Below are 27,743 nucleotides of genomic sequence, written 5' to 3' on the forward strand. Positions count from 1 at the left end.
CGGTATTTCGAACGAACGGCGCGGCAGAGATCACTTCCAAAGGTAGGGGACGAATAGCCTTTCTAAAGGCTATTCCGACGTGTTACCTAGAAAAAAAAGCGTTTTAATGGTAGAATCCCTTTAACAGCAGCTCAGACTAGAGACCAGGTCAATGCCACACACAGAGTTCTAGCAGCAGACACATCTCTACAACAACTGGTAAGAGGAGACTTGCAGCAGGCCTTCATGGTAAAATAGCTGCTAGAAAACCACTGCTAAGGACAGGCAACAAGCAGAAGAGACTTGTTTGGGCTAAGGAAAACAGAGAATGGACATTAGACCAGTGGAAATCTGTGCTTTGGTCTGATGAGTCCAAATTTGAGATCTTTGGTTCCAACCACCGTGTCTTTGTGTGACACAGAAAAGTTGAACGGATGGACTCTACATGCCTGGTTCCCACCGGGAAGCATGGAGGAGGTGGTGTGATGCTGTGGGGGGGCTTTGCTGGTGACACTGTTGGGGATTTATTCTAAATTGAAGGCATACTGAACCAGCATGGTGACCACAGCATCTTGCAGCGGCATGCTATTCCATCCGGTTTGCGTTTAGTTGGACCATTATTTATTTTTCAACAGGACAATGACCCCAAACACCTCCAGGCTGTGTAAGGGCTATTTGACCAAGAAGGGGAGTGATGGGGTGCTACACCAGATGACCTGGCCTCCACAGTCACCAGACCTGAACCCAATCAAGATGGTTTGGGGTGAGCTGGACCACAGAGTGAAGGCAAAAGGGCCAACAAGTGCTAAGCATCTCTGGGAACTCCTTCAAGACTGTTGGAAAACCATTTCAGGTGACTACCTCTTGAAGCTCATCAGGAGAATGCCAAGAGTGTGCAAAGCAGTAATAAAAGCAAAAGGTGGCTACTTTGAAGAACCGAGAATATAAGACAGATTTCCAGTTGTTTCACACTTTTTTGTTAAGTATATAATTCCACATGTGTTAATTCATAGTTTTAATGCCTTCAGTGGAAATCTACAATTGTCATAGTCATGAAAATACAGAAAACTCTTTGAATTAGGTGTGTCCAAACTTTTGGTCTGTACTGTATATATTATGCCCCTGTCTTATGGTGTTAACAATTAATTTTATCATACAGGAAGAGTTTTTGAATTAATCAAGATTTCCTGAACCGCCAATTGACCAGTTGACCTATGAGGAATATAAATCCTGAGCTGAGGGGCTGCGCATTGGAAACTCCAAGTTATTGTTAGGGAATTGCTTAGATGACAATTCCCCAGTAGCTGCTGGAGGAAGGGGCACACGAGACAGTGAGCCCTAAGCTGAAGCCCCCCACTGTCCCTTACTCTTTCCAGGCCCTATCTTATGTAATAGGGGGCAACTTGGAGACGATCCCTACCTATATATGTGATACACAAAATGCAGACAAGACAAACAACAATAAAGGGAGGTCAGCTAGCCAGGGTTCGGTAACAGTAGAGCGATGCAGAGACAAAATCAGAGTCCAAAAGAATTGTCAGTAGGGAAGCCAGAGGTCAGGATAAGAATACAAGTAAATAACAGCAAGAGAAAGCCAGCAAGCACGAGGCAATAACAGGCACCAGTGTGAATGTGAGCCAAGACTAAATAAGGAAGGAAGAACCCGTCCTGGACCTGACAGGAAGGCAGGCTGTCAATCACAGGCAAGACAAAATTTAACTACTTCATGGACTGAGGCAGACAAGGGCAGAAGACGGGTGTGCTGCAAATTCAATTAAAGAACTAGAGCCGTGTTCACACAGTGCAACCAAAAACTCTAAGCAAGGAACTAAACTGCACACGCCTCCTGCACCGCCGCATGCGAGCAGAGGGTGGCGCAGTGACCTGAACAGGCAGAGATGTTACAGTTATGTTAATCTTTTCATTGGGCTATTCAAGTCCCCCGATATCACACAGTCCCTCTTCTGCAACTCTATCCTTTTTTCAAGATTTTATGTGTCCTCTGCCTCTGCCACATAAAATATAGCAATATTCTAAATAACACAAAGTAGACAGGGGCCCAAATACAGATTTTACATTGGAGCCCCTGCCTCTGGCCGGTATGTCCGTACCCAGAGGAACTGTAACCTGGAAAGGGATTTTGTAAAACAAGCTTGTGTTCTGTGGAAAAGATGAAATACTAGTTTGTTTCCATGAGTTTGATGAAGTGGAGAGAATCTGCGAAACGTGCGTCGTGCTGAAGCTGAATAAATCCATTTTCCTGGACCTGCAGCGACCCAATCAAACTTCTTTCTTCCTTGTTGATTTATCAATGTTTTGATCTGTCTATGTGTATAAATACTGTCTACTGTTATAAGTGTATAAATAGTTAATATTGTCAAATGAAATGGAAAAAATGCTAACTTTCACCTTCTTATATGTGATTTATGTTCTATTGTGTAACTTTCACCTTCTCATATATCTTCTATTGTGTAACTTTCACCTTCTCATATATCGTCTATTGTGTAACTTTCACCTTCTTATATGTGATTTATGTTCTATTGTGTAACTTTCACCTTCTCATATATCTTCTATTGAGTAACTTTCACCTTCTTATATGTGATCTATGTTCTATTGTATAACTTTCACCTTCTCATATATCTTCTATTGTGTAACTTTCACCTTCTCATAGATCTTCTATTGTGTAACTTTCACCTTCTCATATATTTTCTATTGTGTAACTTTCACCTTCTCATATATCTTCTATTGTGTAACTTTCACCTTCTCATATGTCTTCTATTGTGTAACTTTCACCTTCTTATATGTGATCTATGTTCTATTGTGTAACTTTCACCTTCTCATATATCTTCTATTGTGTAACTTTCACCTTCTCATATGTCTTCTATTGTGTAACTTTCACCTTCTCATATATCTTCTATTGTGTAACTTTCACCTTCTCATATATCTTCTATTGTGTAACTTTCACCTTCTCATATGTCTTCTATTGTGTAACTTTCACCTTCTTATATGTGATCTATGTTCTATTGTGTAACTTTCACCTTCTGATATGTCTTCTATTGTGTAACTTTCACATTCTTATATGTGATCTACGGTATTTTCTGTTGTGTAACTTTCACTTCCTGATATGTCTTCTATGTTCTGTTGCGAATAAAATATGCTTAGATGAGATTTCCAAATTATTTAATTCCTGTTTTCTTTAGATCTTACATAGAATCCCAACTTTTTTGGAACTTCGGTTGTATATAGGAAACAATGTCCTGTACTTTCCCTATATATTTATATTATATGCTGCTCTGCACCATGTATATCTTACTACTGTGATCAGCTCCCCCCCTTACAGATCTCATCCACAGGGCTGTGTCCCTCCTCCCCCTGCATACCTGAGCCCCGAGCAAAGTGAATACCTGAGTGCCCCCACCCAGATTACATCGGAGCCTGAGCCATATCTATATCATTCCCTGCTTCTTATCATCAGGTAGGTCTGATATTCTGCATATTATTACACCTCTGACCTCTATAGACCTGTAGAATATTGTTCCCACTACACCCTGACAGATACATAGTGATATATCTTGCAGATTTTTACACCACTGACCTCTCTAGAGATCTGAAGAACATTGCTCTCTCCTCACAGATACATAGTGATATATCCTGCAGATTATTACACCACCAACCTCTCTAGAGATTTGTAGAACATCTACCTTATAACAGATACATAGAGATATATATCCTGCAGATTATTACACCACTGACCTCTCTAGAGATTTGTAGAACATTGCTCCCTCTCCCTCCTCACATATACATAGTGATATATCCTGCAGATTATTATACCATTGACCTTTTTAGAGATCTGCAGAACATCTACCTTATGACAGATACATAGAGATATACAGTATATCCTGCAGATTATTACACCAACAACCTCTCTAGAGATCTGCAGCTTTTTTTTTTTACTTGATATAAAAGTGGAAAACATATCAGAAAAGATGCAAGAAACAAATCTAATAAAACATGAAAGACAATATGGACAACAAACACAACAGAACAAGAGAATTGTCATGATCTGAGACTTAATGGAGGGAGATAAAACCCTGTCCAAACCGCCACTCGCACCGCGGCAGAAATCTGCCAACCCTAACACCCAATATACACTGTAAAAGAAAGCTTTAGGAAAGGCAACGACAAAACACTGGAATCATAATGGACAGATCAGCTACAACTAGTAGTAGTCTCAGATACTGAGGAATACACCCAGTATACAGGGTAAGGGAAGTGGTACCGTGCAGTGTCCATATACAGAATAAGAGCCAATACTGAGAATTACACCCAGTATATAGGACATGAGTAGTACTGTGCAGTGTCTATATACAGAATAAGAGCAGATACTGAGAATTACATCCAGCATACAGGACATGAGTAGTACTGTGCAGTGTCCATAAATACAGAATAAGAGCAGATGCTGAGGATTATACCCAGCATACAGGACATGAGAAGTAGTACTGTGCAGTGTCCATAAATACAGAATAATAGGAGATACTATAATTACACCCAGTATACTGGACATGAGAAGTAGTACTATGCAGTGTCCATATATACAGAATAATAGGAGATACTATAATTACACCCAGTATACTGGACATGAGAAGTGGTACTGTGCAGTGTCCATATATACAGAATAAGAGCAGATACTGAGAATTACACCCAGTATACGGGACAAGAGAAGTAGTACTGTGCAGTGTCCATATACAGAATAAGAGCCAATACTGAGAATTACACCCAGTATACAATACAGGAGAAGTAGTACTGTGCACTGTCCATATATACAGAATAATAGGAGATACTGATAATTACACCCAGTATACTGGACAAGAGAAGTGGTACTGTGCAGTGTCCATATCAGTTCTGATCGATCTTAAGTTTTGGGTATTTCTTGATTAATCTCCGAGCCCTACTAGCATCTATCATACTTTTCAGTGCAGCAGTCCTCACAGCTGTCTCCTTAAGGTTGCCATGCTCACAAGTCAAACCTTGGCTGGGTCTGCAGCCGGTCAGAGCTCTGAGACACTGAGCCCACCACAGTGCTGCCATACTGTCTGATCCTGAGCTGAGGCGGGGTATTTAGACTCTGCCCTGAGACTACTCAGATACCTGCTATTGATTGTGGTTAGGTTCTGGGAACACAACCTGTCTGCTTATCTGGTGTATCTCTGGTTATTTTGGCTTACTTCCTTGGTTACCTAATTTTGTACTCATTTGGCATAGCCATGTGACATGCCAAGACATTTTGGGTGACACACGTCAGCAGCTAATTATTTTATTGAAATAAAGAGCTGCTGATAATTTTTACTCACCTGTCCATGCTCCTGTCCTGGCTGCCCCCCGCGGTCTCCTCTAGGCGACGCTACACTGACGTCACGGCGCTATGAACAGCGTCCCGGGATTCTTCATTATCACCTACAGCACACCCTGGAGGAGCCAGGACTGGAGTGTGGACAGCTGAGTAAAAAATATCGCCCACTGCTTTGTGTGGGGGTGGGAGGATAAAAGAGGGTCAAATATTGCGTGTGGGCTTTAAAATATATATATAAAAGATATAACTCTTTTTTTACTTGCCCCCCATGATCCTGTCATTTTGCACTTGATAAAGGGCTTACTCATAGCCCAAAAGGCGTAGTGCAGTACTGTTTATTACCTACTCCAATAAAAAGGTCTTCAACTCCTCAACCTGTGTCTCAGCTTCATTACCATAGAGCGCAGAACTTCTGTTACGGACCTCTGGTCCCTGCTGTTGTCCATTACATAGTGTATCCAAGAAAAATGTGTGATCAGAGAGCCCATGCGTATATAGTGTCTAAACATGGAGGATACGGCGCTATCCTGGTGTGCTTGTCAGTGTTCTTACTTCTGTGTTTTTTGCAGTGACCACAGACTCATGGCATTCTATAGTTTTGGCACAGATCCTATATCTTGTCATGCTTGGAACAAGGATCGATCTCGTAAGTATTAGGATATATATTTGCTGCAGAGGGTGTGTACTGCATGCACTGCAAGAGCAAAAGTAAGTGCACCTGCCTTATAATTGGGAGGTTGAGTGATACTGATGAGCTCCTTACAGCTGGGTTCACGGGTTCTGAATCCGTGTCAGAATCAGACTAAAAAAAACGCCTCCCATTGAATTCAATGGGTTCCTTTTTCCGTGACCAGGAACAACCCTTTCTTGAGGCGTAATGCGGCGCGACACTCCCTCCTGACTAGGCGGTCTCTGCCTCAAAATCCAGTCCAAACCCCCCCCCCGTGTGGACTCGGCTTTAAGCAACACCCTGACACATGCATACCTCCCGACTTTTGAAGAACTGAAAGAGGGACAAAATGTGCGGCGCGCTAAGCGCGCCGCGGAAAATTTAGCTCCCCCTACTTTTGTGTTGACTCCACCCACTCGTTAATTTTTCATGTGCCCGCACACAGTATAATCCTCCTACAGTCACCCGTAAATTATATGTCCCCCCTCTATCTCTCCCCCAGTTTCATATACACCCTTTATCTGCCCCCAGTTTTATGTCCCCCTTCCATCTCTGCCCCCAGATTCATGTCCCTCCATCTCTGCCCCCAGATTCATGTCCCCACATCTCTGCCCCCAGTGTCATGCCATCCTCTCCATCTCTGCCCCCAGTGTCATGCCGTCCTCTCCATCTCTGCCCCCAGTGTCATGCCGTCCTCTCCATCTCTGTCCCCAGTGTCATGCCGTCCTCTCCTTCATCTGCCCCACGACCTCCACATTAAACTTACCTTCTCCTCCGCTCCCTTGCCGCTCTCTGCGCGCCTCTCTCGCTGACACATATGCGGCTGAAGCGAGGACCTGACCTGTGTCAGCTCCTCGCTTCGCCGCTGCCGACGGTCTCGCTGACACAGGTCAGCTCCTCGCTTCAGCCGCATATGTGTCAGCGAGACCGGCGGCAGCGGCGAAGCGAGGAGCTGACACAGGTCAGCTCCTCGCTTCAGCCGCATAACTGTCAGCGAGACCGGTGGCAGCGGCGAAGCAAGGAGTTGACACAGGTCAGCTCCTCGCTTCAGCCGCATTTGTGTCAGGGAGAGAGGCGCGCAGCGGCGAAGCGAGGAGCTGACCTGTGTCAGCTCCTTGCTTCAGCCGCATATGTGTTCAACTCAGAACATACCTCCCTCCAACTGGGACTGCGGGACATGTCACCCAAATCGTGACTGTCCCTCGGAAATCGGGACGGTTGGGAGGTATGCACATGTGGTGTCGATCTGACTGCTTGTGACATCACTGGGTTAGGTAGAGCACAGCCATCCAATCTCACAGCTCTCTGTCATCCTGGTACTTGACAATTGGGGGGGGGGGGTCACATGCTTCCTGTAAGTATTTCATGACCATCTGTAATTAACCCTAGAACGCATACCTGGGGCCTTTTAGGCCTGCATGCTTAACTTTTTGCTCCATTATAATAAAAATTTTGCCCACTATTCAGATTTCAATTTACAATTTTGAAATAAACTTGTGAAAGTAATTTAAGTGTGTTTTTCTATATTATTTGCATGGGGGATAAAAGGCCCCCAATACGTTAAAATTTATGTATTTTTAACGTCATGCGTTCTAGGGTTAAAGGGTTTTCCTTTTTTAAAAAAATAGAATATTAAAGGGATTTTCAGGGCAAAAAACTTATTTTAATATAATTCTGTTAGTGCTATTAATGAGTAAATAAGTGCACCCAAATACCTTTAGCAGTGTTTTGAGTGATTTCTGGCTTTCTCTGGGAGCTCCTGGGATCCTCTGCATTTGTTTACATGGGTAGCTTCCTGCTGTTCTAGCCTACAACTACCATGATGCATTGCAGTTCATTCAGATCTCCCCTTTCTCTTCCTCCCTCACTCCCTCTTCCCCGTTTCCCTAGCTTGCCCTCGGATTACAACCCCTATCTACCTAACTAATTCATTTCCCCAATCCCCTCCCCACCCCATCATACTTACCTGTCTTCTCGTCCTGGAGATGACTTTGGGATGCCGCTGTCCCCTCTTCTGCCTCTTCACTTGGGTCCGAAACTGGCACCTGCCCAATAGAACGCCGGCAGAAGCGACGCATGCGCAATGGAATAAATTTTTGCTTCTGTCGGCATTCTATTGCTCAGGCGCTGTCTCCGACTCCCTCGTGAAGGAAGCGATGGCCAGCAGAAGAAGAAGTCAGCGTTGGAGAGTATGAGGGGGATGGGCGGAGGGAGAGAGGAGAACTGGTGGGCATTTTTAAATGGAGTATATTAATGGTTAGGTAGGGGGAGGGGGTGTAGTTTAGGGTTAAAGTTTTAATTTATCCTGGACAAGCCCTTTAAGTCTCCATATAAAGGCAGTCTACACAAGAAGACTTAGTGCCCCTTCAAGTCCTGACCTATAAAAAGAAAAGTTTTCTGCATTTATTCCTTAGGACATCTTTGAGGTCATTTTCTGGATCAGCTCAGAGCTTTTCATTTCAGGTCCTGATCTTGGAGATCATCTCTGCTTTCATTTCTCTGAGGCCATTTCTGGGGTCATTATTTTATTTTAATCTTTTTGGTCATTTCTTGGATCGCCTCATAGTTCCTCATTGGGGCTCTGAGCTCTTTATCTCTTCGACCATCTATTGGGTAATTTCTCTGGTCATTTCTGTGCTCTTTACTCAGGCTCCTGATCTCTTAGGTCATTTCTTGGGCCATCTTGGAGCTCCTCACTTGGTCTTCTGATCACTTGAGATACCGTCTGTGTCTATCACTTGGGTCATCTCTGGTGTCATTTATGACCTAATTTCTAAGGCTCTTTATCGCCTTGGAGTTCATTGGGCCTTCTCTAGTCATTTATTTGCTCTTTACTTAGGCTTATGATCTCTTGGGTTGTCCTTACAGTCTTTTCATGGGTCATTTCTGTGGTCATTTCTTGATTCATCTTGGAGCTCCTCACTTGGGCTTCAGATCTCTTGACTTACCTCTGCTGTCATCACTTAGGTCATCTCTGTGATCATTTCTGACCTCATGTCTTAGGTTCCTGATCTCATGGGTCAGCTCTTGGGTTATTATGTGGGCCCCTGCTCTCTATAGTCACCTCACTCCTCTCATAGCCTAAGGTTTATGACAATTTACCAGTGTTGTATTTAAACTTCTTATGTCCTAGGATTTGTGACAATGTACCACCAGTGTTGTATTTAAACTATGTTGATTCTTCCTTCCTTGTGTAGAAGTCGCCATCAGTCCCAATAATCACCTTGTACAAATCTACCAGAAGGTGGACGACACATGGAGCCTGATCCATGAGCTGCGAGAACACAACGGCCGGATCACTGGTGAGGATGGGGAGCCAGTTGTGTATACATGTGGAGGGAGGGATACACCATGGACACTATATATATCATACCGTTCATGAGGTAGGGGTCGCTCATAACACCTGACAATGATGTCGACAAGGCAGCCATAAAGAAAGTTACGTAAAGTCATAGATCCAATCTACCACCTTCTATGTGAGTTGAATGTAACAAGGGAACACTAATATTGAGAGCTGCTCAGATTGTGGAGGACTGTCAGGGACCATAGACATGGCGTTTCATGTTCCTCCTATCTTCCAGGGATTGACTGGGCTCCAAACTCCAATCAGATTGTGACGTGTGCTGTGGACCGAAATGCCTATGTGTGGAACCTCAGGGACGGAGTGTGGAAGCCAACGCTTGTCCTGCTGCGAATCAACCGAGCTGCAACATGTGTCAAGTGGTCACCCCAGGAGAACAAGATTGCGGTGGGCAGTGGCTCCCAGACTATTTCCATCTGTTACTTTGAGAAGGAGAATGACTGGTGAGTATAAGACAAGGACAATGATACTGCACTATGGTCTCTTGTCTACTGATCTCTGTGCTCACTTGCATTATCACATATCGCTTGGGTCATCTGTACTGATCTCTTGGGTCTTCTCTGTAGTCATTTTTGACCTTGCCCCTGAGGTTCCTGATCTCATGGGTCATGAATTGGCACATTATGTGGGCTTCTGCTCTTGGGTCATCTCACTCCTCTCATAGTGTTGGGTTTATGACGATGTTTTAGTGTTGTATTTAAACTTCTTAAAGCCTTATCTCATGGGACATCTCTGGTTCATTACTTGGGTTATCTCTGTTCTCCTCATCTCTTGGGTTATCTCTGAGGGTCATTTCTTGAGACATCTCTACATCTATTGGGACATCTTTGGTTCATCTTTTGGATCATCTCTGCAGTCATCTATGAGCTTCCGGCTTTGATCCCCGTCAGTTCATCTCCACCTTCAATTCCAAGAGTAACACTCAGATCATCTGAAAGTTCATCTTTGAGGTCTTCTCGGGGTCATATCTTAAGGTGCTTGACTTCTGCATTAACCCTAAATCTTCCGCATTATTTTCGGTCTCTGGACTGACTGATGGGTTCGCGTGTCTACTTGCCTTACATAAACAGGTGGATCAGCAAACATATTAAGAAATCTATTCGTTCCACTGTCCTCAGCCTGGCCTGGCACCCAAACAACATCCTGTTAGCTGCTGGCAGCTGTGACTTCCATTGCAGGTACTGACCGGTGTGGGGGTAGGGAAGTGCTGGACTTCAGGGTCTAACAATCAACTATACAAAATTACTCTAGACATCCAAATAATATTCAAAATGGGCAATCTTTATTGACTTCACAGATCATCTGGATTGAGAACATTTATAAGCAGTCCCGTGAAATAATATAGACGGCGTAGTGGGTGCCATAATTGCAAGCACCTATTCTCCCTCGCCTTGTGTCTTATGGACCTAGTGGTGTCACAGTACAAAGACAGAACATGAAACAACAAATTTAGATAAAACGATGTATCACAGTACCATGCCACTGAAGGGGGACGAGCGAAACCGCACGAGTATCGCCACTATATTCTGGCGCAGATTCACCATAAAAGAAGCACGTCCTCCGTCACTCCATGGACCAAGAATGAGATCTACGCCAGCTTCTCCCCGACACACATTGCAGCCTGTATGTAGGCCATAAAACTGTCATACATGATGATAAATATGCTGAGACTCGCGGCTCTGACACACTTCCTTTTCATAAAATGACGAGGACGGAGAAATAACCTATTTAATTGCTGAAAGTGACATCTGTTGTGAGGCCTTTGAGGTTCCTGTAATAGGAGTGGTCACGGTCAGTACCTGAACACGCTGCTCACCACTGGTCCGATTGTCATCATGTCACACGCACATTATAGTCACAGGCATAGGGTGGCATAATGACCTAGACCAGAAAAATATAGAAGTCTTATATCTTATGCCCCTCGGTAGCAGCAGTGGTGCAGACCCAACCAGTCAGAGACAGGGACACAAAATCTGTAGCAAACAGGTTTATTTAGAAAAAACAGCAAAATATATAAACCTTCACATCAAGGACACAATGAGCAAAATAAATTACAGCCTTAACTTCAGACAGAAGAATGTGAAACGACACCCTGCTCGTCCGAGCACTAACTAAACAATAAGTATGGCTGGGTGGCTTACTATCAACCACCTGAATAAACAAAATGAGCACAATACAGTCTCACCAGACTCTGTGTGTGTCAGGACAGACCCAGGCACTTCTTCTAGCTCCCAGTATCTTCCCTGAATTGCAGCCTTCTATGGCCTAGTAACGAGCCCAGGACCCACATCTGGGGCTGAGGCCTACTCAAGACCTGCTCTGGACCACACGTATGTCAGAAATCTGGGGATGATATATTGGGACTCCAGCACTCTGCCTGTCACCCCCACACAGACCACATGCAATTCCTCTCTGTAGGGTGAATAAAAATATACCAATGTATACAACACATACATTACCTAAACAGGTATAAGACCATAGTCAAGAAAATGTTGCAAAGGATCACCGTAGTCAGTAAAGATTGCCCATTTTTGGATATACTGTATATACCTTCTGTAGCATGGAAAGATTGTTGGCATCTATTGGCTGTAGTATGACTGAGCTACGCACGTTTCTTGGCTGAATCTCTTATATGACTGATCTCTGTATGATCCCTGGATGATTCTGTTGTATGACTGATCTCTGTATATTTCTGCATGCTTTGTCTATTATGTCTGATTTCTGAATGTGTTCTGACTGATACTATAGTTTGATTGATCTTTGTATGTTTCTGGGCTGATTCTGTATTATGACTTCTCTGTGTTTCTGGGATGATTCTATAGTATGACTGATCTATATGTTTCCAGGATGATTCTATAGTATGACTGATCTATATGTTTCCAGGCTGATTCTATAGTATGACTGATCTCTATGTTTCCAGGATGATTCTATAGTATGACTGATCTATATGTTTCCAGGCTGATTCTGTATTATGACCGATCTCTATGTTTCCAGGCTGATTCTATAGTATGACTGATCTATGTTTCCAGGATGATTCTATAGTATGACTGATCTCCGTATGTTTCCGGGCTGATTCTATAGTATGACTGATCTCTATGTTTCCAGGATGATTCTATAGTATGACTGATCTATATGTTTCCAAGATGATTCTATAGTATGACTGATCTCCGTATGTTTCCTGGCTGATTCTGTTGTATGACTGATCTCTATGTTTCCTGGCTGATTATGTTGTATGACTGATTTCTGTTTTTTCCTGGCTGATTCTGTTGTATGACTGATCTCTATGTTTCCGGGCTGATTCTGTATTATGACCGATCTCTGTGTTTCCAGGCTGATTCTATAGTATGACTGATCTATGTTTCCAGGATGATTCTATAGTATGACTGATCTCTGTGTCTCTGGGATGATTCTATAGTATGACTGATCTCCGTATGTTTCTGGGCTGATTCTATAGTATGACTGATCTCTGTTTCCAGGATGATTCTATAGTATGACTGATCTCTGTGTCTCTGGGATGATTCTATAGTATGACTGATCTCTATGTTTCCAGGATGATTCTGTTGTATGACTGATCTCTATGTTTCCTGGCTGATTCTGTTGTATGACTGATCTCTATGTTTCCAAGATGATTCTATAGTATGACTGATCTCTATGTTTCCAGGATGATTCTATAGTATAACTGATCTCTATGTTTCCAGGCTGATTCTATAGTATGATTGATCTCTATGTTTCCAGGATGATTCTATAGTATGACTGATCTCTATGTTTCCAGGCTGATTCTGTATTATGACCGATCTCTGTTTTTCCAGGCTGATTCTATAGTATGACTGATCTCCGTATGTTTCCTGGCTGATTCTGTATTATGACTGATCTCTATGTTTCCAGGATGATTCTATAGTATAACTGATCTCTGTGTTTCCAGGCTGATTCTATAGTATGACTGATCTCTATGTTTCCAGGCTGATTCTATAGTATGACTGATCTCTATGTTTCCAGGCTTATTCTATAGTATGACTGATCTCTATGTTTCCAGGCTTATTCTATAGTATGACTGATCTCTATGTTTCCTGGCTGATTCTATAGTATAACTGATCTCTATGTTTCTGGGCTGATTCTATAGTATAACTGATCTCTATGTTTCTGGGCTGATTCTATAGTATGACTGATCTCCGTATGTTTCCAGGATGATTCTGTATTATGACCGATCTCTGTGTTTCCAGGCTGATTCTATAGTATGACTGATCTCTATGTTTCCAGGATGATTCTATAGTATGACTGATCTCTATGTTTCCAGGATGATTCTGTAGTATGACTGATCTCCGTATGTTTCCTGGCTGATTCTATAGTATGACTGATCTCTATGTTTCCAGGATGATTCTATAGTATGACTGATCTCTATGTTTCCAGGATGATTCTGTAGTATGACTGATCTCTATGTTTCCTGGCTGATTCTATAGTATGACTGATCTCTATGTTTCCAGGATGATTCTATAGTATGACTGATCTCCGTATGTTTCCAGGCTGATTCTGTATTATGACTGATCTCTATGTTTCCAGGATGATTCTATAGTATAACTGATCTCTGTGTTTCCAGGCTGATTCTATAGTATGTCTGATCTCTATGTTTCTGGGATGATTCTATAGTATGACTGATCTCTATGTTTCTGGGCTGATTCTATAGTATGACTGATCTCTATGTTTCCGGGCTGATTCTATAGTATGACTGATCTCTATGTTTCCTGGCTGATTCTATAGTATGACTGATCTCTATGTTTCCTGGCTGATTCTATAGTATGACTGATCTCTCTGTTTCCAAGATGATTCTATAGTATAACTGATCTCTATGTTTCCTGGCTGATTCTATAGTATGACTGATCTCTATTAGAGATGAGCGAACACTAAAATGTTCGAGGTTCGAAATTCGATTCGAACAGCCGCTCACTGTTCGAGTGTTCGAATGGGTTTCGAACCCCATTATAGTCTATGGGGAACATAAACTCGTTAAGGGGGAAACCCAAATTCGTGTCTGGAGGGTCACCAAGTCCACTATGACACCCCAGGAAATGATACCAACACCCTGGAATGACACTGGGACAGCAGGGGAAGCATGTCTGGGGGCATAAAAGTCACTTTATTTCATGGAAATCCCTGTCAGTTTGCGATTTTCGCAAGCTAACTTTTCCCCATAGAAATGCATTGGCCAGTGCTGATTGGCCAGAGTACGGAACTCGACCAATCAGCGCTGGCTCTGCTGGAGGAGGCGGAGTCTAAGATCGCTCCACACCAGTCTCCATTCAGGTCCGACCTTAGACTCCGCCTCCTCCAGCAGAGCCAGCGCTGATTGGCCGAATTCCGTACTCTGGCCAATCAGCACTGGCCAATGCATTCTATTAGCCCGATGAAGTAGAGCTGAATGTGTGTGCTAAGCACACACATTCAGCACTGCTTCATCACGCCAATACAATGCATTAGCCAGTGCTGATTAGCCAGAGTGCGGAATTCGGCCAATCAGCGCTGGCTCTGCTGGAGGAGGCGGAGTCTAAGGTCGGACCTGAATGGAGACTGGTGTGGAGCGATCTTAGACTCCGCCTCCTCCAGCAGAGCCAGCGCTGATTGGCCGAATTCCGTACTCTGGCCAATCAGCGCTGGCCAATGCATTCTATTAGCTTGATGAAGCAGAGTGTGCACAAGGGTTCAAGCGCACCCTCGGCTCTGATGTAGCAGAGCTGAGGGTGCACAAGGGTTCAAGTGCACCCTCGGCTCTCCTACATCAGAGCCGAGGGTGCGCTTGAACCCTTGTGCAGCCTCGGCTCTGCTACATCAGAGCCGAGGGTGCGCTTGAACCCTTGTGCACACTCTGCTTCATCAAGCTAATAGAATGCATTGGCCAGCGCTGATTGGCCAGAGTACGGAATTCGGCCAATCAGCGCTGGCCAATGCATCCCTATGGGAAAAAGTTTATCTCACAAAAATCACAATTACACACCCGATAGAGCCCCAAAAAGTTATTTTTAATAACATTCCCCCCTAAATAAAGGTTATCCCTAGCTATCCCTGCCTGTACAGCTATCCCTGTCTCTTAGTCACAAAGTTCACATTCTCATATGACCCGGATTTGAAATCCACTATTCGTCTAAAATGGAGGTCACCTGATTTCGGCAGCCAATGACTTTTTCCAATTTTTTTCAATGCCCCCGGTGTCGTAGTTCCTGTCCCACCTCCCCTGCGCTGTTATTGGTGCAAAAAAGGCGCCAGGGAAGGTGGGAGGGGAATCGAATTTTGGCGCACTTTACCACGCGGTGTTCGATTCGATTCGAACATGGCGAACACCCTGATATCCGATCGAACATGTGTTCGATAGAACACTGTTCGCTCATCTCTAATCTCTATGTTTCCAGGCTAATTCTGTATTATGACCGATCTCTGTGTTTCCAGGCTGATTCTATAGTATGATTGATCTCTATGTTTCCAAGATGATTCTATAGTATGACTGATCTCTATGTTTCCTGGCTGATTCTATAGTATGACTGATCTCTATGTTTCCAGGATGATTCTATAGTATAACTGATCTCCATGTTTCTGGGCTGATTCTATAGTATGACTGATCTCTATGTTTCCAGGATGATTCTATAGTATAACTGATCTCCATGTTTCTGGGCTGATTCTATAGTATGACTGATCTCTATGTTTCCAGGATGATTCTATAGTATGACTGATCTCTGTGTTTCCAGGATGATTCTATAGTATGACTGATCTCTATGTTTCCAGGATGATTCTATAGTATGACTGATCTCCGTATGTTTCCTGGCTGATTCTGTTGTATGACTGATCTCTATGTTTCCTGGCTGATTCTGTTGTATGACTGATCTCTGTTTTTTCCTGGCTGATTCTATAGTATGACTGATCTCTATGTTTCCTGGCTGATTCTATAGTATGATTGATCTCTATGTTTCCAGGATGATTCTATAGTATGACTGATCTATATGTTTCCAAGATGATTCTGTAGTATGACTGATCTCTATGTTTCCTGGCTGATTCTATAGTATGTCTGATCTCTATGTTTCTGGGATGATTCTATAGTATGACTGATCTCTATGTTTCCTGGCTGATTCTATAGTATAACTGATCTCTATGTTTCTGGGCTGATTCTATAGTATGACTGATCTCCATGTTTCCAGGATGATTCTGTAGTATGACTGATCTCCGTATGTTTCCTGGCTGATTCTGTTGTATGACTGATCTCTATGTTTCCTGGCTGATTCTGTTGTATGACTGATCTCTGTTTTTTTCTGGCTGATTCTATAGTATGACTGATCTCTATGTTTCCAGGATGATTCTATAGTATAACTGATCTCCATGTTTCTGGGCTGATTCTATAGTATGACTGATCTCTATGTTTCCAGGATGATTCTATAGTATAACTGATCTCCATGTTTCTGGGCTGATTCTATAGTATGACTGATCTCTATGTTTCCAGGATGATTCTATAGTATGACTGATCTATATGTTGCCAGGATGATTCTATAGTATGACTGATCTCTGTGTTTCCAGGATGATTCTATAGTATGACTGATCTCTATGTTTCCTGGCTGATTCTATAGTATGACTGATCTCTATGTTTCCAGGATGATTCTATAGTATGACTGATCTCCGTATGTTTCCTGGCTGATTCTGTTGTATGACTGATCTCTATGTTTCCTGGCTGATTCTGTTGTATGACTGATCTCTGTTTTTTCCTGGCTGATTCTATAGTATGACTGATCTCTATGTTTCCTGGCTGATTCTATAGTATGATTGATCTCTATGTTTCCAGGATGATTCTATAGTATGACTGATCTATATGTTTCCAAGATGATTCTGTAGTATGACTGATCTCTATGTTTCCTGGCTGATTCTATAGTATGTCTGATCTCTATGTTTCTGGGATGATTCTATAGTATGACTGATCTCTATGTTTCCTGGCTGATTCTATAGTATAACTGATCTCTATGTTTCTGGGCTGATTCTATAGTATGACTGATCTCCATGTTTCCAGGATGATTCTGTAGTATGACTGATCTATATGTTGCCAGGATGATTCTATAGTATGACTGATCTCTGTGTTTCCAGGATGATTCTATAGTATGACTGATCTCTATGTTTCCAGGATGATTCTATAGTATGACTGATCTATATGTTTCCAGGCTGATTCTGTATTATGACCGATCTCTATGTTTCCAGGCTGATTCTATAGTATGACTGATCTATGTTTCCAGGATGATTCTATAGTATGACTGATCTCTATGTTTCCAGGATGATTCTATAGTATGACTGATCTCCGTATGTTTCCTGGCTGATTCTGTTGTATGACTGATCTCTATGTTTCCTGGCTGATTATGTTGTATGACTGATTTCTGTTTTTTCCTGGCTGATTCTGTTGTATGACTGATCTCTATGTTTCCGGGCTGATTCTGTATTATGACCGATCTCTGTGTTTCCAGGCTGATTCTATAGTATGACTGATCTATGTTTCCAGGATGATTCTATAGTATGACTGATCTCTGTGTCTCTGGGATGATTCTATAGTATGACTGATCTCCGTATGTTTCTGGGCTGATTCTATAGTATGACTGATCTCTGTTTCCAGGATGATTCTATAGTATGACTGATCTCTGTGTCTCTGGGATGATTCTATAGTATGACTGATCTCTATGTTTCCAGGATGATTCTGTTGTATGACTGATCTCTATGTTTCCTGGCTGATTCTGTTGTATGACTGATCTCTATGTTTCCAAGATGATTCTATAGTATGACTGATCTCTATGTTTCCAGGATGATTCTATAGTATAACTGATCTCTATGTTTCCAGGCTGATTCTATAGTATGATTGATCTCTATGTTTCCAGGATGATTCTATAGTATGACTGATCTCTATGTTTCCAGGCTGATTCTGTATTATGACCGATCTCTGTTTTTCCAGGCTGATTCTATAGTATGACTGATCTCCGTATGTTTCCTGGCTGATTCTGTATTATGACTGATCTCTATGTTTCCAGGATGATTCTATAGTATAACTGATCTCTGTGTTTCCAGGCTGATTCTATAGTATGACTGATCTCTATGTTTCCAGGCTGATTCTATAGTATGACTGATCTCTATGTTTCCAGGCTTATTCTATAGTATGACTGATCTCTATGTTTCCTGGCTGATTCTATAGTATAACTGATCTCTATGTTTCTGGGCTGATTCTATAGTATAACTGATCTCTATGTTTCTGGGCTGATTCTATAGTATGACTGATCTCCGTATGTTTCCAGGATGATTCTGTATTATGACCGATCTCTGTGTTTCCAGGCTGATTCTATAGTATGACTGATCTCTATGTTTCCAGGATGATTCTATAGTATGACTGATCTCTATGTTTCCAGGATGATTCTGTAGTATGACTGATCTCCGTATGTTTCCTGGCTGATTCTATAGTATGACTGATCTCTATGTTTCCAGGATGATTCTATAGTATGACTGATCTCTATGTTTCCAGGATGATTCTATAGTATGACTGATCTCCGTATGTTTCCAGGCTGATTCTGTATTATGACTGATCTCTATGTTTCCAGGATGATTCTATAGTATAACTGATCTCTGTGTTTCCAGGCTGATTCTATAGTATGTCTGATCTCTATGTTTCTGGGATGATTCTATAGTATGACTGATCTCTATGTTTCTGGGCTGATTCTATAGTATGACTGATCTCTATGTTTCCGGGCTGATTCTATAGTATGACTGATCTCTATGTTTCCTGGCTGATTCTATAGTATGACTGATCTCTATGTTTCCTGGCTGATTCTATAGTATGACTGATCTCTCTGTTTCCAAGATGATTCTATAGTATAACTGATCTCTATGTTTCCTGGCTGATTCTATAGTATGACTGATCTCTATTAGAGATGAGCGAACACTAAAATGTTCGAGGTTCGAAATTCGATTCGAACAGCCGCTCACTGTTCGAGTGTTCGAATGGGTTTCGAACCCCATTATAGTCTATGGGGAACATAAACTCGTTAAGGGGGAAACCCAAATTCGTGTCTGGAGGGTCACCAAGTCCACTATGACACCCCAGGAAATGATACCAACACCCTGGAATGACACTGGGACAGCAGGGGAAGCATGTCTGGGGGCATAAAAGTCACTTTATTTCATGGAAATCCCTGTCAGTTTGCGATTTTCGCAAGCTAACTTTTCCCCATAGAAATGCATTGGCCAGTGCTGATTGGCCAGAGTACGGAACTCGACCAATCAGCGCTGGCTCTGCTGGAGGAGGCGGAGTCTAAGATCGCTCCACACCAGTCTCCATTCAGGTCCGACCTTAGACTCCGCCTCCTCCAGCAGAGCCAGCGCTGATTGGCCGAATTCCGTACTCTGGCCAATCAGCACTGGCCAATGCATTCTATTAGCCCGATGAAGTAGAGCTGAATGTGTGTGCTAAGCACACACATTCAGCACTGCTTCATCACGCCAATACAATGCATTAGCCAGTGCTGATTAGCCAGAGTGCGGAATTCGGCCAATCAGCGCTGGCTCTGCTGGAGGAGGCGGAGTCTAAGGTCGGACCTGAATGGAGACTGGTGTGGAGCGATCTTAGACTCCGCCTCCTCCAGCAGAGCCAGCGCTGATTGGCCGAATTCCGTACTCTGGCCAATCAGCGCTGGCCAATGCATTCTATTAGCTTGATGAAGCAGAGTGTGCACAAGGGTTCAAGCGCACCCTCGGCTCTGATGTAGCAGAGCTGAGGGTGCACAAGGGTTCAAGTGCACCCTCGGCTCTCCTACATCAGAGCCGAGGGTGCGCTTGAACCCTTGTGCAGCCTCGGCTCTGCTACATCAGAGCCGAGGGTGCGCTTGAACCCTTGTGCACACTCTGCTTCATCAAGCTAATAGAATGCATTGGCCAGCGCTGATTGGCCAGAGTACGGAATTCGGCCAATCAGCGCTGGCCAATGCATCCCTATGGGAAAAAGTTTATCTCACAAAAATCACAATTACACACCCGATAGAGCCCCAAAAAGTTATTTTTAATAACATTCCCCCCTAAATAAAGGTTATCCCTAGCTATCCCTGCCTGTACAGCTATCCCTGTCTCTTAGTCACAAAGTTCACATTCTCATATGACCCGGATTTGAAATCCACTATTCGTCTAAAATGGAGGTCACCTGATTTCGGCAGCCAATGACTTTTTCCAATTTTTTTCAATGCCCCCGGTGTCGTAGTTCCTGTCCCACCTCCCCTGCGCTGTTATTGGTGCAAAAAAGGCGCCAGGGAAGGTGGGAGGGGAATCGAATTTTGGCGCACTTTACCACGCGGTGTTCGATTCGATTCGAACATGGCGAACACCCTGATATCCGATCGAACATGTGTTCGATAGAACACTGTTCGCTCATCTCTAATCTCTATGTTTCCAGGCTAATTCTGTATTATGACCGATCTCTGTGTTTCCAGGCTGATTCTATAGTATGATTGATCTCTATGTTTCCAAGATGATTCTATAGAATGACTGATCTCTATGTTTCCTGGCTGATTCTATAGTATGACTGATCTCTATGTTTCCAGGATGATTCTATAGTATAACTGATCTCCATGTTTCTGGGCTGATTCTATAGTATGACTGATCTCTATGTTTCCAGGATGATTCTATAGTATAACTGATCTCCATGTTTCTGGGCTGATTCTATAGTATGACTGATCTCTATGTTTCCAGGATGATTCTATAGTATGACTGATCTATATGTTGCCAGGATGATTCTATAGTATGACTGATCTCTGTGTTTCCAGGATGATTCTATAGTATGACTGATCTCTATGTTTCCAGGATGATTCTATAGTATGACTGATCTCTATGTTTCCTGGCTGATTCTATAGTATGACTGATCTCTATGTTTCCAGGATGATTCTATAGTATGACTGATCTCCGTATGTTTCCTGGCTGATTCTGTTGTATGACTGATCTCTATGTTTCCTGGCTGATTCTGTTGTATGACTGATCTCTGTTTTTTCCTGGCTGATTCTATAGTATGACTGATCTCTATGTTTCCTGGCTGATTCTATAGTATGATTGATCTCTATGTTTCCAGGATGATTCTATAGTATGACTGATCTATATGTTTCCAAGATGATTCTGTAGTATGACTGATCTCTATGTTTCCTGGCTGATTCTATAGTATGATTGATCTCTATGTTTCCAGGATGATTCTATAGTATGACTGATCTATATGTTTCCAAGATGATTCTGTAGTATGACTGATCTCTATGTTTCTGGGATGATTCTATAGTATGACTGATCTCTATGTTTCCTGGCTGATTCTATAGTATAACTGATCTCTATGTTTCTGGGCTGATTCTATAGTATGACTGATCTCCATGTTTCCAGGATGATTCTGTAGTATGACTGATCTCCGTATGTTTCCTGGCTGATTCTGTTGTATGACTGATCTCTATGTTTCCTGGCTGATTCTGTTGTATGACTGATCTCTGTTTTTTTCTGGCTGATTCTATAGTATGACTGATCTCTATGTTTCCAGGATGATTCTGTATTATGACCGATCTCTGTGTTTCTTGGCTGATTCTATAGTATGACTGATCTCTATGTTTCTGGGCTGATTCTATAGTATGACTGATCTATATGTTTCCAGGATGATTCTATAGTATGACTGATCTCTATGTTTCCTGGCTGATTCTATAGTATGATTGATCTCTATGTTTCCAGGATGATTCTATAGTATGACTGATCTATATGTTTCCAAGATGATTCTGTTGTATGACTGATCTCCGTATGTTTCCTGGCTGATTCTGTTGTATGACTGATCTCTATGTTTCCTGGCTGATTCTATAGTATGTCTGATCTCTATGTTTCTGGGCTGATTCTGTTGTATGACTGATCTCTATGTTTCCTGGCTGATTCTGTTGTATGACTGCTCTCTGTTTTTTCCAGGTTGATTCTATAGTATGACTGATCTCTATGTTTCCTGGCTGATTCTATAGTATGACTGATCTCTATGTTTCCTGGCTGATTCTATAGTATGATTGATCTCTATGTTTCCAGGATGATTCTATAGTATGACTGATCTATATGTTTCCAAGATGATTCTGTTGTATGACTGATCTCCGTATGTTTCCTGGCTGATTCTGTTGTATGACTGATCTCTATGTTTCCTGGCTGATTCTATAGTATGTCTGATCTCTATGTTTCTGGGCTGATTCTGTTGTATGACTGATCTCTATGTTTCCTGGCTGATTCTGTTGTATGACTGCTCTCTGTTTTTTCCAGGTTGATTCTATAGTATGACTGATCTCTATGTTTCCTGGCTGATTCTATAGTATGACTGATCTCTATGTTTCCTGGCTGATTCTGTTGTATGACTGATCTCTATGTTTCCTGGCTGATTCTCTATTATGACTGATCTCTGTTTCCTGGCTGATTCTGTTGTATGACTGATCTCCGTATGTTTCCTGGCTGATTCTGTATTATAACTAATCTGTATAATTTCTGGCTCATTCAGTGATATGAATTCTCTGTATGTTTCCTGGCTGATCCTGTAGTATGACTGACGGTATTACACCATCTTTAAGTGAAGTCTCTGATCATTTATTTTCTAGAATTTTCTCCACTTATGTGAAGGAAATTGAAGAGAAGCCAAGTGCAACGCTGTGGGGAACCAAGATGCCTTTTGGGGAGCTCCTTTTTGAGAGAGGGAACAATGGCGGCTGGGTGCACGGAGTCAGCTTCTCTCCCAGTGGTCAGTGCCTGGCCTGGGTTGATCACAACAGTTGTGCCAACGTAGCCGACTCCGCACATAACAAAGAGTGAGAAACCCATAATATGTGACACTTACTGTAACTATATTGTGTGGAATGTATCTCTTTACTGCAGCAAGTGATGGGTATCCTGCATCTGCCTGTAATGGTACTGTACTGGGGTGTCCTGTAATCTCCTTATAATGATATAGTATTGGGGCGTCCTGTAATCTCCTTAGAATGTTACAGTATTGGGGTGTCCTATAATCTCCTTATAATGTTACAATATTGGGGTGCCCTATAATCTCCTTATAATGTTACAATATTGGGGTGTCCTGTAATCTCCTTATAATGTTACAGTATTGGGATGTCCTATAATCTCCTTATAATATTACAGTATTGGGGTGTCCTATAATCTCCTTATAATATTACAGTATTGGGGTGTCCTATAATCTCCTTATAATGTTACAGTATTGGGATGTCCTATAATCTCCTTATAATATTACAGTATTGGGTTGTCCTATAATCTCCTTATAATATTACAGTATTGGGGTGTCCTATAATCTCCTTATAATATTACAGTATTGGGGTGTCCTATAATCTCCTTATAATATTACAGTATTGGGGTGCCCTATAATCTCCTTATGTTACAGTATTGGGGTGTCCTGTAATCTCTGTATAATATTACAGTATTGGGGTGTCCTATAATCTCCTAATATTACAGTATTGGGTTGTCCTGTAATCTCCTTATAATATTACAGTATTGGGGTGTCCTGTAATCTCCTTATAATGTTACAGTATTGGGGTGTCCTGTAATCTCCTTATAATATTACAGTATTGGGGTGTCCTGTAATCTCCTTATAATGTTACAGTATTGGGGTGTCCTGTAATCTCCTTATAATGTTATAGTATTGGGGTGTCCTGTAATTTCCCTATAATACTCTAGTAGGGGGTAGCCCACCGCTCTCTCCCTGAGCTCTTGCAGCAGGTGGCATGCTCCTGGGGTCCGGCACCTGTTCACAGCTTTCCTGTCGTCTCTATTGCAGGGTCTCGGAGCTGCGGACGGACCGTCTCCCCTTCCTGACTGTTCTATTTGTGAATGAGTGCCGGCTGGTTGCGGCTGTAAGTCGATCTCCTGGAATGGCACTGACGCGGACACTATTTTGGATTCGCTCCTCTGTCTTGTCTGTGACATCAGTACAAAGTTCCGGGTCACTCCGGCTTTAACCCCGCAACTACTGTAGCCTACTCCATTTCCTAAACATGATAAGATGGAGGCTCATGGGATCAGTCCTGAGTCTCATAGACTTTCCATCCCACTAATGCTGAGGGGCTGTTACAAGGTGCCAGTGCAGATTAGGCTGGCACATTGTAACAATGCTATCATGTTGGTGTGATATGTCTGTGTCTGATCCTCTCCTGCAGGGACATGACTGCACCCCTTTCCTGGTTTCCTACACTGGCCCAGGGAAGTTGGAGCTCCTGGGCAGAATGGAGTCTGAGAAGCAAGTTTCCCGCTCCGCCACCTCCGCCATGCAGCATTTTCGTAACCTGGATAGAAAGGCCGCCCAGGAGAGTGAGGGCTCTGACCCTGGCACCCTGCACCAGAACAGCATCAGGTGTGTGGCACACAATGGAGAGTGTCCAAGCCTGTGGATATGACCCCACAGAGAAGAGCTCGCCCACTTTTATGTAGGATTAAATAGTCTGCTGTTCGTATCCCCAATCCACAGGGGTGACCGCTGGGATCCTTAGTGGTCCCTGGATGAAGTGTAGGCTGCACACTACTCCGCTATCTTTGGCAGTGACCTCCATTCCTTTCACACAGGGGCATGAGGGGTTCCAGTGATAAGTGGGGGTCCCAGTGGCGACAAATTTGGCCTTTTCCTGAGTGACAAATTTAACACCTCTCGGTTGGCTTACTTTACACCATTTTTCGTGCCAATACTTTTATACCCCTTGCAGAGAGTGCTTTATAAAAGTGGTGCACAACATGTACCTATGACCTCTGCCGCATTTCCTTTTGTGTTTCGGTCCTTCGGTATTTTCTGCTTGAGTCAAAAACCTAAACCTAACACTTCCCACAGCTGAAGGTTTGCTACAGTGTATCCATGCAGGGAACCCTCAGTAAGCCTCTCATGGCAGCCGCACTGTATAGGCCAATTTACAATTGTCTGGACTAGTACATTGTAACAAACTGTCAGGATGACAGCTAGCACTGACAGTAAGGCAGATGGCTCGTTCAGACATTGTCAGCAGTAGACATGGCGGAGGCCTGACAACCTTTCTCCTTTCCTGCAGCCAGTTGTCAGTGGTGGACAGGGACCTGAGCAGTATCTCCACGTTCAGCAGCAGCGGGATGGACGGAGCCCTGGTCATCTGGTCCTGCCAGGTGGGATGTATTTCTTTTTTTGCCCCGCAGCCGCTCTTTGAGACTGGGAGGGTTAATTTTAGCGCTTTCTCTCATACAGAACTGAGCAGCTTCCTGGGGTCTGGCAAAGACTGCAGCGGATGTGGACGTGTGACCGCGAGAAACCCGAGACGCCTGTGAAGTGGTTGTGAATGTCAAGAAGATTCCTGGCAGCTTTTAACTTCCTCCTCACATGTGAGCCGTGTCCATTACACAGGAAATACAGTCGTGTTTACATATATCAGTGTGTCAGCCGCGTCATTTCTCCCATCCGTCACCTGCACCTTTACATGGCCTGAACCAGACACCCTGGACACCGCCACACCTCTACATAGACTGATCCAGACACCCTGGACACCGCCACACCTCTACATAGACTGATCCAGACACCCTGGATACCCCCACACCTCTACATAGACTGATCCAGTTACCCTGGACACCCCCCACACCTTTACATAGACTAGACCAGTAACCCTGAACACCCCCGCACCTCTACATAGACTGATCCAGACACCCCCACACCTCTACATAGACTGATCCAGTTACCCTCGACACCCCCACACCTTTACATAGACTAGACCAGTAACCCTGTTCACCCCCACACCTCTACATAGACTGGACCAGTAACTCTGGACACCCCCACACCTCTAGATAGACTGGACCAGTAACTCTGGACACCCCCACACCTCTAGATAGACTAGACCAGTAACTCTGGACCCCCCCACACCTCTACATAGACTGATCCAGTTACCCTGGACACCCCCACATATTTACATAGACTGATCCAAACACCCTGGACACCCCCACACCTCTACATAGATTAGACCAGTAACTCTGGACACCCCCACACCTCTACATAGATTATACCAATAACTCTGGACACCCCCACACCTCTACATAGACTAGACCAGTAACTCTGGACACCCCCACACCTCTACATAGACTAGACCAGTAACTCTGGACACCCCCACACCTCTACATAGATTAGACCAGTAACTCTGGACACCCCCACACCTCTACATAGACTAGACCAGTAACTCTGGACACCCCCACACCTCTACATAGACTAGACCAGTAACTCTGGACACCCCCACACCTCTACATAGATTAGACCAGTAACTCTGGACACCCCCCCACACACACACACCTCTACATTGACTCGACCAGATGTATTATCTTATTTATTTTTAGAGCACCGTTATTTCCATGGTGCTGTACATTATTATATTATTTCCATGGTGCTGTACATTATTATAGTAATCCCATGGTGCTTTGCATTATTATATTATTTCCATGGTGCTGTACATTATTATATTATTTCCATGGTGCTGTACATTATTATAGTAATCCCATGGTGCTGTACATTATTATATTAATCCCATGGTGCTGTACATTATTATAGTAATCCCATGGTGCTTTGCATTATTATATTATTTCCATGGTGCTGTACATTATTATATTATTTCCATGGTGCTGTACATTATTATATTAATACCATGGTGCTGTACATTATTATAGTAATCCCATGGTGCTGTACATTATTATAGTAATCCCATGGTGCTGTACATTATTGTATTATTTCCATGGTACTGTAGATTTCAGGGTTTACATACAATACACAAAACACACAGAGAAAGCATAATACTAACAGTGACCAACTGGTACAGTGGGATCGAGGACTCTGTCCGCAAGGGCTTACAATCTATGAGGGAAAGGGGTTAGACATAGTAGGTGAAGGTAGATATATCTGAAGCACATCATGCCAGCGTGGCCTATTGATTGGTCTGGTTCTGGTGCATACGAGGGGGAACCACTGAGACAAGGGCTGAAGTAATGGTGGTGTTATAGAAAGCAGAGGCAGCTGAGAATATCCTGGAGTGAGGATATGCCAGAAAGGGGTAGAAGACAGAAAGTGTTAAAGAGAAAAGGGATGAGAATATGCGTATGTGGTGGTCAGAGATAATGGTGGGAGAGTTGGCCATGTTGGATAGAGAACAGAGGTAGGCGAAGATCAGATCAAATGTATGTCTCCCTATGTGAGTGTCAGAGGAGAACCACCGTGAGAGCCAAAAGAAGTTGGTGAGATAGTATGATTATACAACTCCCTAGACACCCCTACACCTCTGCATGGCCTGAACAAGACGCTCTGTCCATCTGCCACAGCTGTCCCTCTAGCAGCCGCCATACCAGTGTCTGGACTGTAAGAC

At 43.1% G+C, this 27,743-nt stretch overlaps 1 protein-coding gene across 1 annotated transcript; it reads left to right on the top strand.

Moving 5' to 3' along the window:
• Nucleotides 1–3,403: 3,403 nt before the first annotated feature.
• On the top strand, nucleotides 3,404–25,759 carry LOC142210450 (actin-related protein 2/3 complex subunit 1A-A-like). Its single transcript, XM_075279583.1, has 10 exons — nucleotides 3,404–3,454; nucleotides 5,899–5,975; nucleotides 9,197–9,301; nucleotides 9,581–9,803; nucleotides 10,431–10,538; nucleotides 22,989–23,195; nucleotides 24,173–24,248; nucleotides 24,552–24,745; nucleotides 25,428–25,518; nucleotides 25,598–25,759. The coding sequence occupies exons 2-10, from the start codon at nucleotides 5,912–5,914 to the stop codon at nucleotides 25,601–25,603; spliced, it is 1,074 nt and encodes a 357-aa protein (XP_075135684.1). The 5' UTR covers nucleotides 3,404–3,454; nucleotides 5,899–5,911; the 3' UTR covers nucleotides 25,604–25,759.
• The last annotated feature ends 1,984 nt before the right edge of the window (nucleotides 25,760–27,743 follow it).

The sequence above is a fragment of the Leptodactylus fuscus genome, chromosome 6 (assembly GCF_031893055.1).
Source record: "Leptodactylus fuscus isolate aLepFus1 chromosome 6, aLepFus1.hap2, whole genome shotgun sequence".
NCBI lineage: Eukaryota > Metazoa > Chordata > Amphibia > Anura > Leptodactylidae > Leptodactylus > Leptodactylus fuscus.

Coding starts and splice junctions, on each gene's coding strand:
- LOC142210450 (XM_075279583.1), top strand. CDS start 5,912: ATGGCATTCTATAGTTTTGGCACAGATCCTATATCTTGTCATGCTTGG. Junction 9,302..9,580: donor ACACAACGGCCGGATCACTG/GTGAGGATGGGG, acceptor CCTATCTTCCAG/GGATTGACTGGGCTCCAAAC. Junction 23,196..24,172: donor GACTCCGCACATAACAAAGA/GTGAGAAACCCA, acceptor TCTCTATTGCAG/GGTCTCGGAGCTGCGGACGG.